A 17208-nucleotide genomic window follows, 5' to 3' on the forward strand; every position below is an offset into this window, starting at 1 on the left:
TGTGCTCATTCAACAAATGCTACCTGTTGGAAGCGGGAGAAACCAGGGGAGACCTGATTTGCCTGCTATCTGGGAGGTTTCAATCCCAGTCATTGCGAAGAAACAGAAAATACCAAGCCCAAAGTTGAGAATTATAATTACACTAGAGGCCTAAAGCACGAAATTCGTACAAGGGGCTCAGCCCTTGCAGCCGCAGCGGCTTGCCTCAGCCCTCACAGCCCCGGCTTCGTCCGGAAGGTCATCCAGAAGGACGTTGGGAAGGATGTCCAGAAGGTCATTCAGCTGTCCGGTCTAATTAGCATATTACGTTTTTATTATTATAGATGTAGACCTTTCAAAGTTCAACTAGATTATTTGTTTGGTTATAGAGTATTCATTTTTAAACTATCTTTTTAAAATTAATTGGCATAACACCTCCTGATAACAAGAGATGACGTACTGGATTTTGGGGGTGTGGGGAGAGTAAGAAAAGGACTAATAGTACTTAATAATATACTTTTTCAAATTTATTACTGATTATTTCATTGCATCCCTACACCAATCCAGCCAGGTGCAAAAAGAGGACGCTAATAACCTTCTCGACTATTTGTACATGTGGAAAAACTTGGGGACAAACAGGGGAACCCACATTTGCACATTCAGTGAGTGGGTCCACCTGGCTCTAGAATCCAGGGTCCCGATGCTTTATTTGACCAAGATGTTTCTAGAGTTATTGTTGTATCTGCATGATAGAGTGTGGATACTGGTAATGAGAATGTTACTCCAGTTGAGAGAAAAATAGTGGCAAAAGCAGAAACTTTCCAAAGAGTCTCTTACTTGTTCAATGTTATAACCGCTGGAGAGGGCAGCTAAATATCCTCCCACGAAGGTACCAGCAGGGAGCAGATACAGGTAGTTGTATTCCGGGGGGTCAGTGGGACGCTTAAACATGTCCAGCATCCTCTGAGTCACCAGAAAGCCACCTTATCAAATAAATATAAAACAGAGAGGTTATGTCATTGAGCAACATGATTGTTTTAAAGTGCTTCAATTTTTCTATTTTAATCACCTTTATCATCTATGGATAAATATCATGTTAAGTAACAGGCGGTCAAAATTAGAAACCATTTCATTATTTAAACCAGTTCCATTGAAGGAGGGGAAAAAAAAACACCTAAATTTGCCATCAGGGCAGAACCAACTATTGCCGCATGACTACAAGTAACCAGCCATTCAGACGGCGTGGGAATGCAACCCATCAAAGGCAGGGTTTGTTTTCTAATAGGTTATCCTGTTTGTTAAAGCCTATAATAAATGAAAAAGAAAAAATACCACATCAACAGGCACCGGATTTCTTGGACCCTTGAAGAATTTTTAGCTAAAAAATGGCATCAAATGAGTTTCATGCACAAATTATGTGCTAAGCTTTCGGTTTACAGAAATAAACACAGGCTAAGCTAAGGCAAGAGACTAAAATGTTTATCTCAAATTAGACTCTAATCTAGAGATGTTACGGTGATCATTCTTCATCAACTTAATGCCCAACTATGCATTTAATAACTTTCCAGCTAACTTGTATTTGTTTTATTTGAGTTGGGACCTTGAGAGTTTTATCCAAAGAGTTGCTAAAACTTACAAACGGGCAAAGTAACTAATTTCCCTTCATAGAGAGCACTTGTGAACTGAGTGAAACATTTTTAATGGAATGCCTATTTTATACTCGTTTATTATTTGCTTCTCATGTCCCCGTTCCGAATAGCACTGTGGCTCCTGTCCCCGCCGTCGTACCTGCGATGTTGACGGAGGAGATGAAGGTAGCCAGAGCAGCGAGGCCCTGAGCCGTGGTGGAGGGGTACAAATGCCCGCCCATCAGCGCCAGCCCACCAACTGCCGTCAACCCTGCGAAGAGAGCATCAGGATGGTAAACAGCGCCCTTGGCCAGTTTGGCTCAGTGGGTAGAGCTTCAGCCTGCGGACTAAAGGGTCCCAGGTTCGATTCCGGCCAAGGGCACATACCTGGGTTGCGGGCTCTATTCCCCCCAGACGGGGTCGTGCAGGAGGCAGCCAATCAATGATTCTCTCTCATCATTGATGTTTCTATCTCTTTATCTCTCTCCCTTCCTCTCTGAAATCAATAAAAAGGTTTTTTTAAAAAAAAAAAAAAAAGATGGGCCGAAACCGGTTTGGCTCAGTGGGTAGAGCGTTGGCCTGCGGACTCAAGGGTCCCAGGTTCGATTCCGGTCAAGGGCATGTACCTTGGTTGCGGGCACATCCCCAGTAGGGGGTGTGCAAGAGGCAGCTGATCGATGTTTCTCTCTCATCGATGTTTCTAACTCTCTATCCCTCTCTCTTCCTCTCTGTAAAAAATCAATAAAATATTTTAAAAAAAGATGGTAAACAGCCACAGTGACACCGCCAATCAGTGTCCCAGCGGAAGGACGCCACAGGCACAGGTTCTTAAAGGAGAAAGTCCTCACACAGCCTTCCCACCGAAGTACCATTTGGGCAAAGAGTGAACAACACCCCGCCCCCTTTTGCATACGATTCTGAGCTTCCTCTGTCTTTCTATCTCCGTTCCCCTGCCAACGACATAAATCAAAAAGGTGGTTAGATAACGTTGCTATGGTGAAAAGGGACCCCCGGGGATAGGCTGCAACTGAACTGGAAGGAACGGTCCCTGGCCTAGAAGACGTGACGGTGAGGCCATCGTTTGGGCCTCTCCTGAGATGGTACTTCTTGGAGCGGGACATCATCCCTGCGGAGATCCCGAAAGCTAAGCCTATGGCCATGTCCATGTTCTAAGAGAGGCCCGCGGCGGTCAGCAAGCATCCAAGCAGGGCGGCTCCCACGTGCGTGCCATGTGGGTCTCGTTCCTCAGATCCAAGCTCTCCCTGGGGGCCGCAGGGAACAGCCCCTGGGCAGGGTGTGGGCCGCGGCAGGGCCCTCTGTGAAGACTCGCACCCAGGGAGCCGCCGACGCTGCCCTACTGGCCGCTGGGTCCTGCCCCAAAGCTTCAGGTGAACCTCACACCAGGGGCAGTGGCTGCGGGCTTGCTGGGCCACACGCTCAGCCGGATCTAAGAGCCCCAAGAGGAGGCTGCCCCACGAGTCTATGGGACACTGCTTCCCAAATGTTATGCGGGGGGGGGGGGGGGGGGGGGGGCGGATCCCTTCTTCCACGGCGGTCACAGCGAAGGAAATGACAGCGGCTGCACTGCTGGAGGTGGAAGCCGCCCAGCCCAGCCCCGTGCCTGTGGGAGCCCAAGCCACCACAACCACAGCCCCTGACGCCAAGCCAGGCCATTTGCAAACACAGACTCCATAAACCTCCTGGAAAGCACTCTATAAACCCATGCAAACCCGAGACGGGGGGCGGGGGAGAAGAGGAACAAACCTGAGATCGCATTAGTCACGGACATCAGTGGCGAGTGGAGGGCGGGGGTCACTCCCCAGACGGTGTGGTAGCCCACAATGCCGGCCAAGCCGAACGTGGTCACCATCTGGGAAAAGGCTAAGTTGGGGGCTGAGAGGCCCAAGCCCAGAATGCCGGTGAGGCCTGCAGAAGGAGAGGAAGGAGGATGAGCTGACAGCCACGTGTCTCAGGAAGACTGGAAGCACATGTACACCCACATACTAGCAAACACGTGGACTAGCCCGCGCTGTTAAATTCCACACCCTTCCAGTAATGAGCAATTTTTTTGAGACATTTCACGGCTGGGAAGGGAGAGAGAGGAGGGAGAGAGGTATTGTGAACAAAGCTCAACGTCCTGGCCACCTGCCCCCAAAATAAAATAAATTGTAAAATCTATTCAAAGTGATGAGTCACCTTAACAGTAATGTGCATTTTTCTTTGTGGGGCTTGTTCCCTGCCCTGTTTTAAGTGTCACTGACAATGTCACGTGTGTCTAGACAAGTGTTTTTCGTCCCCAATGACAGGCCTATGGATCTCCCCAAGCATTTCCCACTCGGGCAAGACACAACCTTTCTCTGAAGGGCTCCTGCCAGGCCAGTCCTCTGTCATCTCGGATGTGGCTGAGGGGAGGGTTTGAAACGAGTAGGAAGGGTTTCACTGCCTCCGGCACCTCCCACACATGTGGCTTCCACCCACCCGGGCCGGAGTTTTGCAATTGCTCCCGAATCTGCGCTGGACCGCGGGCCGGGCAGGCAGCGCCCGCCTCAGCACCAAGTCAGCAAACAGGATTGTACAAAGACCAGGGAACGCGGCCAATTCAATTAAGAATGTCACAATACAAACAGTCGGCTCTGGACATACATCTTCAATTATCGCCTCTCCTAACAGCAAACATGTGGACGGCTGCTGGGAACAGAAGGAAGGGTGACCCAGTGGTCAGGAAACGCGGGATGAGAGCAGGCGACCAGGGAGCTGAAGAGGGTCCTTTTTGCCCTGGGATACGAACTATTTCTTTATAAGTGGTACAGACAGAGCATGTAGGAACTGACATTAATTTTACCTTAACTCATTCAGTAAGACTGTAGTTTTCATTTTTATTTTCACACACACACATAGAAGAGTTCCAGTGCAGAGGGAGAGTTAGATAGGATATTGTCTGGTGCTCCAGTTAATCTGTAGAGAAGCTGCATGGGGCTGTGGTGAAGAATACCTTTCCTCAAGCCAGAATGCCTGCATCAAATCCCGATTCGGCGGCTTACTAGCTGTGTGATCTCGGACAAGTTACTTAACTTCTCTGTGCTACAGTATCCTCATCTGTAAAATTATTAGACCTTTGTCCTCATGTGGGGAAATACAGAAATCACATCTGCAGGTTTTCTTATCAACTATTTAATAAACTAATGTGTTTACTACAATACACGTAATAATGTCAGATGTCCAAGTTCTATAGTCTGTGTAACAGAGGAAAAAGAAGAGAAAGGCAGAGGACAAAGAAAGGGGGGGAAATAAAATCAAATTCCTTGAAGTATGCTATTCAAATAGATTCCTAACATGTACACAATAAAAATGACTTGTTTTCATGACAAAGGAGGAAGTTCAAGGTAGAGAAAAACAAATACAGGGCCATCCTTTTATTCACTGGAATATGTCATTGTCACACCTATTAACCCTTTGCACTCGCTTGCTTTTTTCTCGATTCCTTTATTCTACTCAGGATTTAATTTTTTAAATACCCCAGATTTTACAAAGCATGGCAGTAGAATAAAAAACTGGAGTTTCTTTTCATACAAACTTATTTATTTAATGTAAGAAAAGCCCAAATAAAGGAGGAGGGATGGAGGGAGGGAAGGGATGGGCTACCGATGCTAACCGTGTCGAGTCACACTCGACATCCGAGTGCAAAAGGTTAAAATTCAATAAACTTTAACTTAACATACATAAGAAAAACCTAGAAAAATGAATCATCATATTTCTTCATGAATCTCAAACAGAAATGGCAACTTACAATCCTACTGATATACGTACTCTCCGTGTACATTACAATAATCCGGCTTCATTTTTTTAACAAACAAGTGCAAGTAGGGACACTGCCCATTTACTCACAACGTTCACAACTAGAGGTTCTTTTAGTCATTTTGCTGAGATTTGCTCTTTATTCAAGGAGAGTTACATACTTAGCTTTCAAACATCTGGACTCACATGGGACTTAGGGGAATGCTGAGGCTACAAGAATTCTCTGCCTGGTGCTGGTCCTTAATTCTTCAGAGTTTGCTTTTGTTTTGAATTGGTTTTGGCTCTAAGCAGATCTAAACATTTTTAATTTATTCTATGAGAGAGAAACCAATAAAATATCAAATATCCATATGTCAGACTCAACAAGTCATAGCCAGAAGGAATATTTATCCTTATGTTATAATAACTCTTTAGTGCTTCCCCAAAAAATGAATTTAAAAGCAAAGGCTGGATGTTAAATTGTAAAGAAAAGAGATAAGCATTTAGAAATTGAATTTTTTCGTACGAGGTGGATAATTTAGAGTGTTGGCCAAACGTTCCAAGGCTATGCCTGTATTGCCCTCTCTTCCACGGAAACATCTGGTTCCCTAGTGTTCCCCGGTCTGACCCAGCTGTGCAGACCATCAGAACTAATGTCTTATAAACCGCCAAATAAACAAATAAACAACCACATTTATACGCGCTTCACGTCAACACGCTCTGACGTACATCGCTACATAGATAAAAGTATGAACAATCATACTGGTATTTAAAAGTATTCATTCCAGCATTTAGCGTGGTGCCTGTTAGCTCCTGGGGTAGCAAATCTACACAATCTGCAGCTCCACCGGGTGGGACAGATCGCATGTTTATGGAAACCTGCTTCTACGGGCCCAGTTCCTAATGGAATCCAAAGACGGGCAAACGCATTTCATTTACTGCTCCTGGCAGGACTATCCAAACTCAGATCATCAAGGCCACATCCCGGTCGGTGGGGCCTCACCTGCGGTGTACGCCGAAGCCGTGGTCATGGTTTTCCTGAAGGGCGTGACTGTGGCTGCTTTTTCCGCTTCCAGCTCAGCCACGGTCTTCGGCTTCTCGGGGGCGCCCTGAGGAATGTTCTTCGGTGTGGGAGCAGGGAAAATCACCTCGCCATCCTAACAGAAATCAGCAAAAACACATTTCTTAAGTCAATCCAGTGTTTTAAAAATATGTTGGAGGAGAAATAAACTGTTCTTTTAAAAATAATTTTAAATAAATTTGTATAGCCCTGCCTGGTGTGCCCAACGCTTCGAGCGTCAGCCTGCACACCGAATGGTTGCGGGTTTGATTTCCGGTCAAGGGCACATATCTGGGTTGCAGGTTCAATCAGGCCCTGTCTGGGTGTATGCAGGAGGCAACCAATCGATGTGTGTGTCTCTCTCTCTCACACCTCACCCCCTCCCACTCTCTTTATAAAAATCAATTAAAAAAATATCCTCGGGTGAGGATTAACAAAAAATAAATAAGTAAATTCATATAATTTATAAATTGTCATCTATAAGATATATAAAACCCTAAGTGACCCTTATGACCGGTCGACCTCAACCAGTAGCTATGACACGCACTGACCACTAGGGGGCAGATGCTCAATGCAGGAGCTGCCCCCTGGTGGTCAGTGCGCTCCCACAGCCAACCTCCTGCGGCCGGCCAACCTCCCATGATCCCTCCCCACCCCCCCACCAGGACCCCCACAGGCTGGTCGGCCCTATCAGGACTGGGCAAGATGGCCCCGATGGCCCCAATCGCCGGCCAAGGGACTCCACCTGTGCACGAATTTGTGCAACGGGCCTCTAGTTTTATATAAATATATCATGCATGTTTATGTAAATATATGTTTGTGTTACACATACATGCATAGATATATAACTTGTACGTGCATAGAACACATACAAAGAATACAGATCAAATCCTTAAAAGCAGATAGGTTTGAGAAACATTTCATTTTCACTTTATTCAATTCTGATTTTTTTGTTTTGCTTGTTTCTGTTTTTCAAAAGCTATGCATATTTTAGGTGTGTCATATGTCTACAGGCAGTCCTCGGGTTACATCGGACTCGACATACGTCATTTCATGGTTACGTCGCCATCTCCCATTTATTTAAAAAAAAAAAAATCCGTCATTTCAACGTATGTACACATGTGCTTCATGTTTTTTTATTATTTATTTACCACAAGTAAAGGTCAGGAATTGCTATCTTTCTTTTAATTTTTTTTTTACTGTTTCACTTCATTACTGCTGTGTGTGTGCTCCATGTGAGTGACATAGGTGCTTATGGAGGTGGGTTCTGACTTACAGCAAAAATCATTTTATGTTGCACCGTAGGAACGGATCTCCAATGTAACTCGAGGACCTACTGTAGATAAGTCTTTGCAATATTTAAGTCATTCTGCATTTTTAAACAATTTTATTGGCAAAAAAAAGCAACACATCACTACTTTATTAGAATAGACCTCAATTCCAAACTAGGATTCTTCCATGAACAGACACCCTAAACCAAGTTTGCAATGAAAACTCAGGAAAGAACAGATCTCTGTACCCACCTTCATCACGACAGTTCCTCTAATGACGTGGCCCATTGTACCAAAGTCAAAGTCATCTTTCACTTCAAAGTGAAAGTTATCTTTGTCCGGGCTGATGGCCTTCAGGAGCTTGGTGATGTTGTTGGAGTACAGGGTGCTGGCCTGCGTGGCCATGCGGCTGGGGAGGTCTGTGTAGCCTATGTGAGTGACGCCCTGAATGAACAAAAACGCAGTCAGAAAGGCCTGTTCGTACGCTCCCATTCTTCCCAGGACAAGTCACAGTCAAAGGCAAGGCTACGTTTCGAAATTCTGTATCTTTGTAAATACATAAACAGACTCACAAACAAATATACATTTCAAAAGGAGCTTTAAACGTGCCTATTTTTCATTTTTAAAATGTTCAGGCTTCAGTGTTTCTAAATACATAACGGAATAAACACTCACACAAATCGGTGGAGATGTGGGAATTGGTTCATAGAGGAAGCTTTGAGCGATACCTTATGAACATACAGTTCTCCTGGCTTCGTGGTTTCAAAGTTTCCACCAGCCTCTGCAGCTAAATCCACAACAACTGAGCCTTCCTTCATTGACTCGATCATTTCTCTACTAAATAAAACCGGCGCTTTTTTACCTAATAAAACCAAGGAAAACAGTACAAATTACTTCATAGTCTTTTAAAACTATATCCTGAGTATCACAGTCGTCTCTGGGCGCTCAGGAACTCAGCACCTGAAATTTGAACTCTTTCAAGAGACCCCTAAAGTCCATCCCACAGGTGAGAGCGGTCATTCTCTAAGGAAGCATAGGACGTGAGCTGCAAAGCCAGGGTGGGAGATGGGGCTAATGGCTCAGCCTGGAAATCCCAGCACTGCTCTTCCCAAAGGGTTTATTTACCTCCAGTACCACTCATGAGAGAGAAACATTTTGCTTGGTTTGGTTTAAAAAAAATAAAAAATAAATAAAAAGCAGAATAATAAGCTATTAAGGAAACTATGTGCACCCAAATTGGACAATTCATGAAAATCACAAATGTCAAGGGAATATTCAATAGTAATGTATGAATTACAAAACAGAAGCTTCCTAATCATGTTAACAAACATCGCCAGGTATCCCTGCATGTTATATTAATCTATCCTAATTTAACACAGGATAACTCTGAGGAGAGTCAAGAACGTGCCATGGATGCATGGTCTCCTGAAGCTGACTGAGGCAGCCCTGTGGGGCACCAACACAGCCTCTCCATCTCAGTAGAAAACGACTACGGAGGCTAAGAGGGCTGTGTCCAGAAACACAGAGATCCTGACCCCAGCTAAAGTCAAGCAGAGTGCTTTTTTTTTCAATGGGAAACCAAAAAAAAAAAAAAAAAAAAAAAATCAAATGACCTTTATTATACAAATTCATTTATACTTAAATGTTGCCTAAGAACAGGTGGTTAAACCCCAAAAGACCCACAAATTTATCTGGTGGGCAAATGGTGACTCAAGCAAAGTACTTTCTATGTGAGCTCCACCCCTGGAACCACAGGAAAATGTTCTCTGCGTAATTAATTACTTGTCAAGGAACCACAGAAAAAGCCAGGCCAGCAAAAACTTGGGTTTCACAAAGCAAAGGCCTGGAGATATTCCTCAATGTACTAATGCCAACGAAACATATTGGTCAACAGCATATTTTAGCCGATTGGAGAAATTCCTAATGAGCTATTTAAAGAAGAAACCTAAAAACAAACTTTTACCTAATAATTTAAAAACATACTTATTTAAAAAAAAATGTTAAGGATTATGTTAATAATTTACCTCTCATAGCTGCAAATTTCCATGTTGCTAAAAGTCAAAATTTTATCACAACTCCATAAGCTATGGAAATTCTCACAAAACAATCTACTGCACTTAAATGGTAGCATAAATAAGAAAATGTATAATATTCTTAGATAAACTATAACATTGTGTGCCTTCCACTACATGTTAGATGTACATTAGCTACCAAAATCCCTAAAAAATTAATCAATGAGTATTTATTACACATTCTGATTTTACCAGTTAATACAAAGTGATTTCAAGGTTATCTTTAAAAACAGAAATAATACTGTTTATTTCTTAGCCATTCAACTTAGCTCAGAACAAGATTAATTCATAAAAGAGCCTCAATGGTCCAGCCGGCGTGGCTCAGTGGTTGAGTGTCAACCTATGAACCAGGAGATCATGGTTTAATTCCCAGTCAGGGCAATCGAACCCATGCCTGGGTTGTGGGCAGGATCCCCAGTAGGGGGCATGAAGGAGGCAGCCAACCGATGACTCTCTCTCATCATTGATGTTTCTGTCTCTCTCTACCATCCCTTCCTCTCTGAAATCAACAAATATATATTTTTTTTAAAAGAGCCCCAATGAAAGGGTTATCTTCATAAAATTCAGGTAAAACACAGGTCAGCCGTGTTTCTCTGCAGGGAGACCCATGGCAGATTGCCTTCAACGGGCGCTGGTTCTGTACCTTCACGAGTATGTGCAGAGCCTGACAACCTCAGAGACCACCTTCGACATTCCACATAGTCCTTGAGAACATCTGGCTTCCTACTGCAAGCGCCGCTGAGCATTTCAGTCCCGAGTAATGTTCGCAAGACCAGGTGTTACCAATGGGAGAGAAGGAAATTACGCTAATATTCTACAGGCCAGACCCTACAGTGGGTGTTTCCTACATCTACTCCTCCAATAACTCTGCAAAGTAGAAATGTTTACGCACTTTCAGGGATGAGGAATCTGAGAGACACATCTGCTGTTAAGCAGTAGTACCGGGAATCCCAATCTACTCATCTGTCTCTGGGTCAGGATCTGACCCCCAATGAACACATGACATGCAACCAGATAAAATGGCAAAGTGGGGAGGAGGAAAGAGGTGTTCGCTGCTCAACAAATTCACATTTCTTATGGGCTGAACTGTGGCCCCGGAAAATTCATGGTTTTGTTTTTAAATATCTTTTTTAATTTAAGTCGAGTTGGATTTTGTTACAGTAGCCCTGGAAGGCTAATAAAGTGTTCTCGTCTTCCCGAGCACACAGCTAGGCGACAATCCCCAGCTTCCCTCACAGTTAGATGTGGCCCCATGACTACCTCTTAGCAAAAGAAATGTGAGCAGGACTGGTGTGTGCCACGGCTAGGCATCCCACACACCCTCCTCCGCGTCCCCTTCCTTGGCTGGCTGGAACAGAGACAGCGCCCAGGGTGACCCCCACAGCTTCCGGATGGGGACGGCCACATGGTCACGCCTGACTTCCCCAGCGGACCACATGAAGGAGAGCTGCCCACCAATGTGTCAACCATCCCTCACCGTTCACTCAGCAAGAAGTACATTTGTAGGATGTCTGAGCCATTACACACTTTGGGGTTAAGTTGTTATGCAGCTAAGACCCTGCTAACACTAGGCCCAAGAAAGGATGGGGAAGGTGGGATGCGGGAGATACAGAAGTGCACGGGGTGGGGAGTTCTCGTTGTTAGCTCTGGCGGGTGCTGCTTCACCTAAGACAGCCTCCGCCTCCCCATCCTTCCCGCCCTTTTCCACTCGGGGACTACCAGCAGGGAGCCCAGAGCTTCCCGATGTTGCAACACGCTTTTGGACAAAGAACAGACCAAACCAGAATTCTGCAGCACACATTTTCCTAACAGAACATTTGTTAAATTTAGCCCAGTCGCTCACTAAATGTGCTCAAACAACACTCTAAGAAGACAAGACTGATAAATGGAAACAGAAATCTCCCCATTTTGGCACCCTCCTGCCGATGACAAGTCGCCCTGTGGGTGTTGAAATCTACCAAGAGGTGCGGAGACAGCCGTGATTACCAGCCCTTGGTAACGATGTTGCAACACTTAAGTATTTCTCTCTGCCCTTCAAAATTCTCAAAACCAATGAAACTTTGTAAAAGTAATATTATAAAATTCTATACACCCATTCTACACAATAATATATTGAAGGAAGAGAAGGATGATAACTGAATCTGATTACTCAGTAAAAAAAAAAAAAGTTAGGCCCAGGTGGTGTAGCTCAGTTGGTTAGAGTACCATCGGATACACCAAGGTTGCATGTTCAATTCCCAGTCAGGGCACATTAAATACGTGAAACAACAAATCAATGTCTCTCTCTCTCTCTCTCTCCTCCCGCTCTCCTCTCTCTCTCTCCCCCTCTCCTCCCCCTCTTCTCTCTCTCTCTAAAATCATTTTTTTTTAAGTTAAATAATTCAACTAAGTTGGGAATCACTGCTCTATATAGTTTTGTCCTGGAAGAGCATAATGCTTACAGAAGAAAGAACAGTCATCTGAAAAATAAACCTTTACTTTAGGGCAGGGGTGGGGAACGTCCGGCCCGAGGGCCACATACAGCCCTGGAAATCATTTGGTCTGGCCCTGCCAAGGCATTAAGGGTGAATTAATTAAACATTTGACAAAATGGAGCAAGCTAATTGTTAAGTTGATAATTCTGTATGGCCCACAAATGATGTTATAAATCTCCAAATGGCTGTTGGCAGATAAAAGGTTTTCCCCTGCTTTAGGGGAAAACTTTGCTCAGTCATCAAAACAAAATTATCTTGGTGGAATTTCAAAAATGGAGAGTGCATCACTGTATTCGTTCTCTTGTCTGAAAGAACACGTTTGAAAATCAGTTTGGAAAGTTATGCTTTTGTGCTATATTTCTACTCCATGTAAAAGACATGGCCGCATCACTAGAGAGCCCGTGCTGGTTGTCAGGAGAGCTCTCAGGCTGGGTCACATGTGCAAGGCCCTGGCATATCAGAGAAAACACCCCTTCCCATCTTTCAGCCATGTAAAATCACCACAGGGTCCTTTAAGGGGTCTATTCTATGACCCTAACTGGTATAGAGAAAAAACGAAAGTACTATTACCCCTTTGGGTGATACAGATTGTGCCTAAAAAGAGGTCCAAGTATAGATGGTCTAAAGTATTACAACTTAAAATCAAGCAGTGAATATCTTCCTTCTTAGCTTATCGGACACTTTCCACGACCTAAACAAACCTGCCACTACTTCCTAATCCTACCTCCTGACAGGTCTAACTAGCCACCTCCTACTGCAAACTGGGCAAGTTTTGATACTTAGGAAAGTTAGGTTCTAAATCTTTTTTTTTTTTTCTTTTTCTTTTTTTAAAATTTTTTTAAATTTCTTTATTGATTAAGGTATCACATATTTGTCCTCATCCCCCCATTCCCATCCCACACCCCTCCCCACGCATGCCCCCACCCCCCTGTTTCTAAGTCTTTTTTTATTAAAGCATAGTTGGCATACAACATTATATTAGTTTCGGGTGTACAATACAGTGACTCAGCATTCACATATCTTATGATGTGATCACCACACTAAGTCTAGTAACCATCTGTCACCATGCAAAGCTACCACACTATTACAGACTATATTCCCCTTCACCTTTCTCATCCATCCCTGCCCCCACCCCATGGTTTGCTCTTTGTTTCTATGAGTCTGTTTTTGTTTTGTTTTGTTTGTGCATATTTTTTTTAATTCCACCTATATGTGAAATCATGTGGTATTTGTCTCTCTGACTTATTTCACTTAGCATAATACCCTCTGGATCCACCCAGGTTGTTGCAAACTTCTTTCTTTTTTATCGCTGAGTTATATTCCTGAGTGTGTATGTGTGTCTTCTTGATCCATTCATCTATCTATGAACACCTAGGTTACTTCCCTATCTTGGCTATTATAAATAATGCTGCAATGAACATAGAGGTGTATGTAACTTTTTTGAATTAGTGCTTTCATTTTCTTTAATAAATATTCATGAAAAACAACAATCAGAAGGAGAAATTAAGAAAATAATCCCATTTACAACTGCATCAAAAAAGAATAAAATACCTAGGTGTGAATTTAACCAACTAGGTGAAATACCTGTACTCTGAAAACCATAGACATTACGGAAAGAAATTGAAAAGGACATAAATGAAGGTAAAAATATACCATGCTCATGGAAGAATCAAAATCATCAAAATGTTCATACTACACAAAGCAATCTACAAATTCAATTCAGTCCCTATCAAATATCAATGGCATTCTTCTCAGAACTAGAACAAATAATCCTAAAATTTATATGGAAGTACAAAAGACCCCAAATAGTCCAAGAAATCTTGGGAGTGGGGGAGTTAGAGATATCACACTCCATGATTTCCAACTATAATACAAAGTTATAGTAATCAAAACATGAGGTATTGGCACAAAAACAGATGCACAGATCACTGGAACAGAATAGAGATTCCCAACTTATAAGGTCAACTAATCTATAACAAAGGAGGCAAAAATATACAATGGAGAAATAACAATCTCTTCGACAGTGGTGCTGGGAAAAGTGGACACATGACAAACCACTACCCCACACCATACACAAAAATAAACTCACAGCAGGCTAAAGACTTGAATGTAAGACCTGCAAATATAAAACTCCTAGAAGAAAACACAGGCAATAAACTATTTGACATCCGTCTTAGTAATATCTTTCGGGTGTGTCCCCTCGGGCAGGGGAAACAAAAGCCAAATAAACAACGGGACTTCATCAAATCAAAAGGCTGTGCACAGTAAAGAAAACCATCAACAAAACAAAAACACAACCTGCAGATGGGAGAAGATATTTGCAAATGACATAGCCAACAAGGGATTAAATCCAAATTATATAAGGAATGCGTACAACTCAATGACAAAAAAATAAACAATCCTATCAAAAATGGGCAAAGGAGCCCTGGCCAGGTTGCTCTGTTGGTTGGAGTGTCCTCCCATATTCCGAAAGGTTGAGGATTTGATTCCCAGATTCCCAGTCAGGTGAGTACGGGAGGCAACTGATCGACATCTCTCTCTCTCTCTCTCTCTCTCTCTCTCTCTCTCTCTCTCTCAAATTTAAAAAAAAATGGGTGAGGATTTTAAAAAATGGGCAAAGAACACAAAGACAGTTCTCAAAATAAGATTCACAGACAGCCAACAGACATGAGAAGATGCTCAACATCGCAGGAAATTCAAATCAAAACCACAATGAGATATCACTTCACCTGCAGAATGGCTGTCATCAATAAATCAACAAGCCAGTGTTGGCAAGGATGTGGAGAAACAGGAACCTTTGTGCACTGTTGGTGGGACTGCAAATTGGTACAGGCACTGTGGAAAACATTATGCAGATTCCTAAAAAGACTAAAACTAGAACTACCTTCCAGCTCAGCAAATCCACTTCTGGGTATGTATCGGAGGAAAATGAAAATGCTACCTTCCCAGTCTTAAGTTACCCTCTGCAGTGTTCCTACCCAAAATGGAGCCAACAGAGCATTCTCCATCTTTCCTTGGATAGCCCTGGAAAAATAAAGGGATTGTACCAACCGAGACCTACGGGAGGCACCCAGGATCGTTAGGGTGGCAACATCTGCTGAGCCACTACTGTGTGCCAGGCTCTGTGCTAAGCACTCGCCACCACGCCACCATGGGCGAAAGCCAACACTCGCTGAGAGGACAGGACGCAGTGCAACTGAGAGCCACTGGGAGCTGAGGCACCGGCAAAGGGCTGTGAATGAAGGAGAAGGAGGGCTTACCACCCAGTGGAGGCGGCAGAAACCAAATCTCAGAGGGAGGAAGGAAGTGTTAACTAATGAGCAGGCTTTCGAGGGGCAGGGCAGAGCCCAGATACATTCCAAAGAGAGGGAGCGATGTGCAAAGGCCTGAAAGTCCTTGGTCTATTTGAGGAGATCACCGCGGCCAGCGTGACTGCAATCCGACCCGGAGAGCGCTACGTTACTTTAACATGAGGCCCCAAAGCTAAATCTGGCCCAAACGCTACAGAAATACCCTACCCAGAAGTACAGACGTGGTAGCAAAGGTTGGGGGTGTGGGGGTGACGTGACCCAATCCTGATCATTTCAGAGGCCATTACCGAATGATGCAGGGAACCCGGTGCTCCAAGACAAGTCATCATTATTGAACAAAGCCCCAGGCCTTCCAATAGCTCCGGTCCCATCACACAGGGAGGGTCCGACCTGAGGTGGGGAAGGGACAGCAGAAAGCTTCCGATTTTCCATGAGGTGGCCTTCAGGAAAGCCTTGACATGGAGAAGTCTGTTTCTGGCAGGTAGACTTGGCATGCGCTCCACAGTACTCCCTTCTCACTGGGATTTAGGTGAAATCCGCCTGCACACGGTCAGTGCTAAAGCACCACGCTTGCTCCTCACCCCTCTCCACTCACCCCTCCTTAACTCACTGATCAGATCTTCAACCTGATTCAGCCTCTTCCTGGTCAAATATTCCAAGTCTATTTAAGTCTCGCTAACAGGTTTCCAGTACGCTAGGGATGCTAATAATAATAATAATTAATAATAATAGCCCTAACCGGTTTGGCTCAGTGGATAGAGTGCTGGCCTGCGGACTGAAGGGTCCCGGGTTCGATTCCGGTCAAGAGCATGTACCTTGGTTGCAGGCACATCCCCAGTAGGGGGCATGCAGGAGGCAGCTGATGGATGCTTCTCTCTCATCCATGTTTCTAACTCTCTATCCCTCTCCCTTCCTCTCTGTAAAAATCAATAAAATATATTTAAAATAATAATAATAATGCCGAAACCGGTTTGGCTCAGTGGATAGAGCGTCGGCCTGCGGACTCAAGGGTCCCAGGTTCGATTCCAGTCAAGGGCATGTACCTTGGTTGCGGGCACATCCCCAGTAGGGGGTGTGCAAGAGGCAGCTGATCGATGTTTCTCATCGATGTTTCTAACTCTCTATCCCTCTCTCTTCCTCTCTGTAAAAAATCAATAAAATATATTTAAAAAAAATAAATAATAATAATAATAATAATAATAATAAATCTCTCGTGTCTCAAAAGGTGTAGCAGGAAGATTATGAGCGCAGCCTGAGCATGCCCAGAGCGGGGCTGCCTTCCTTTCTAAGTAGTCTCGAAGGCCCAAGAGCTGGACAGGAAGGCTGGGAGCCGACCTGTGTGCACAGCGCCACGACATGGGACAGCCCGCGAGGCCCCATCCTGATGACACCTACATCAAGTGAAATTCCAGCCTTTACCCGATTGCCCAGCCCACTCCTGGGGTCCAGATGATGGAACTCGTATGTGGTACAAAATCCCAGGCCGCACAGTCATTAGCTGGCTCCAGAAATATTTCATCCCACATACACCCCACACGCGTACAAGATCACCGTCTTTCCAAGCCCCCTGACCGATGTGCACCTGGGAGAAAGGAAAGGTTCCCGAGTCCGTTAGGTTGTAACCCGAAACAAGCTGGCT

General features: G+C 44.2%; 1 protein-coding gene across 5 annotated transcripts in view; it reads right to left on the reverse strand.

Annotated features, from left to right (window-relative positions):
* Nucleotides 1-17208, reverse strand: part of NNT (nicotinamide nucleotide transhydrogenase) — a 77690-nt gene that overhangs the window by 34510 nt on the left and 25972 nt on the right. For all 5 annotated transcript variants that reach the window (XM_079793023.1, XM_079793026.1, XM_079793024.1 and 2 more), the window contains exons 8-13: nucleotides 8441-8574; nucleotides 7965-8156; nucleotides 6385-6538; nucleotides 3372-3533; nucleotides 1768-1878; nucleotides 817-962 (exon numbers count right to left, since the gene is read on the reverse strand). In XM_079793023.1, the coding sequence (XP_079649149.1) occupies nucleotides 817-962; nucleotides 1768-1878; nucleotides 3372-3533; nucleotides 6385-6538; nucleotides 7965-8156; nucleotides 8441-8574 (899 nt within the window). The remainder of the gene's footprint in view (nucleotides 1-816; nucleotides 963-1767; nucleotides 1879-3371; nucleotides 3534-6384; nucleotides 6539-7964; nucleotides 8157-8440; nucleotides 8575-17208) is intronic.

The sequence above is a fragment of the Cnephaeus nilssonii genome (assembly GCF_951640355.1).
Source record: "Cnephaeus nilssonii genome assembly, chromosome: 2".
Classification (NCBI taxonomy): Eukaryota; Metazoa; Chordata; class Mammalia; order Chiroptera; family Vespertilionidae; genus Cnephaeus; species Cnephaeus nilssonii.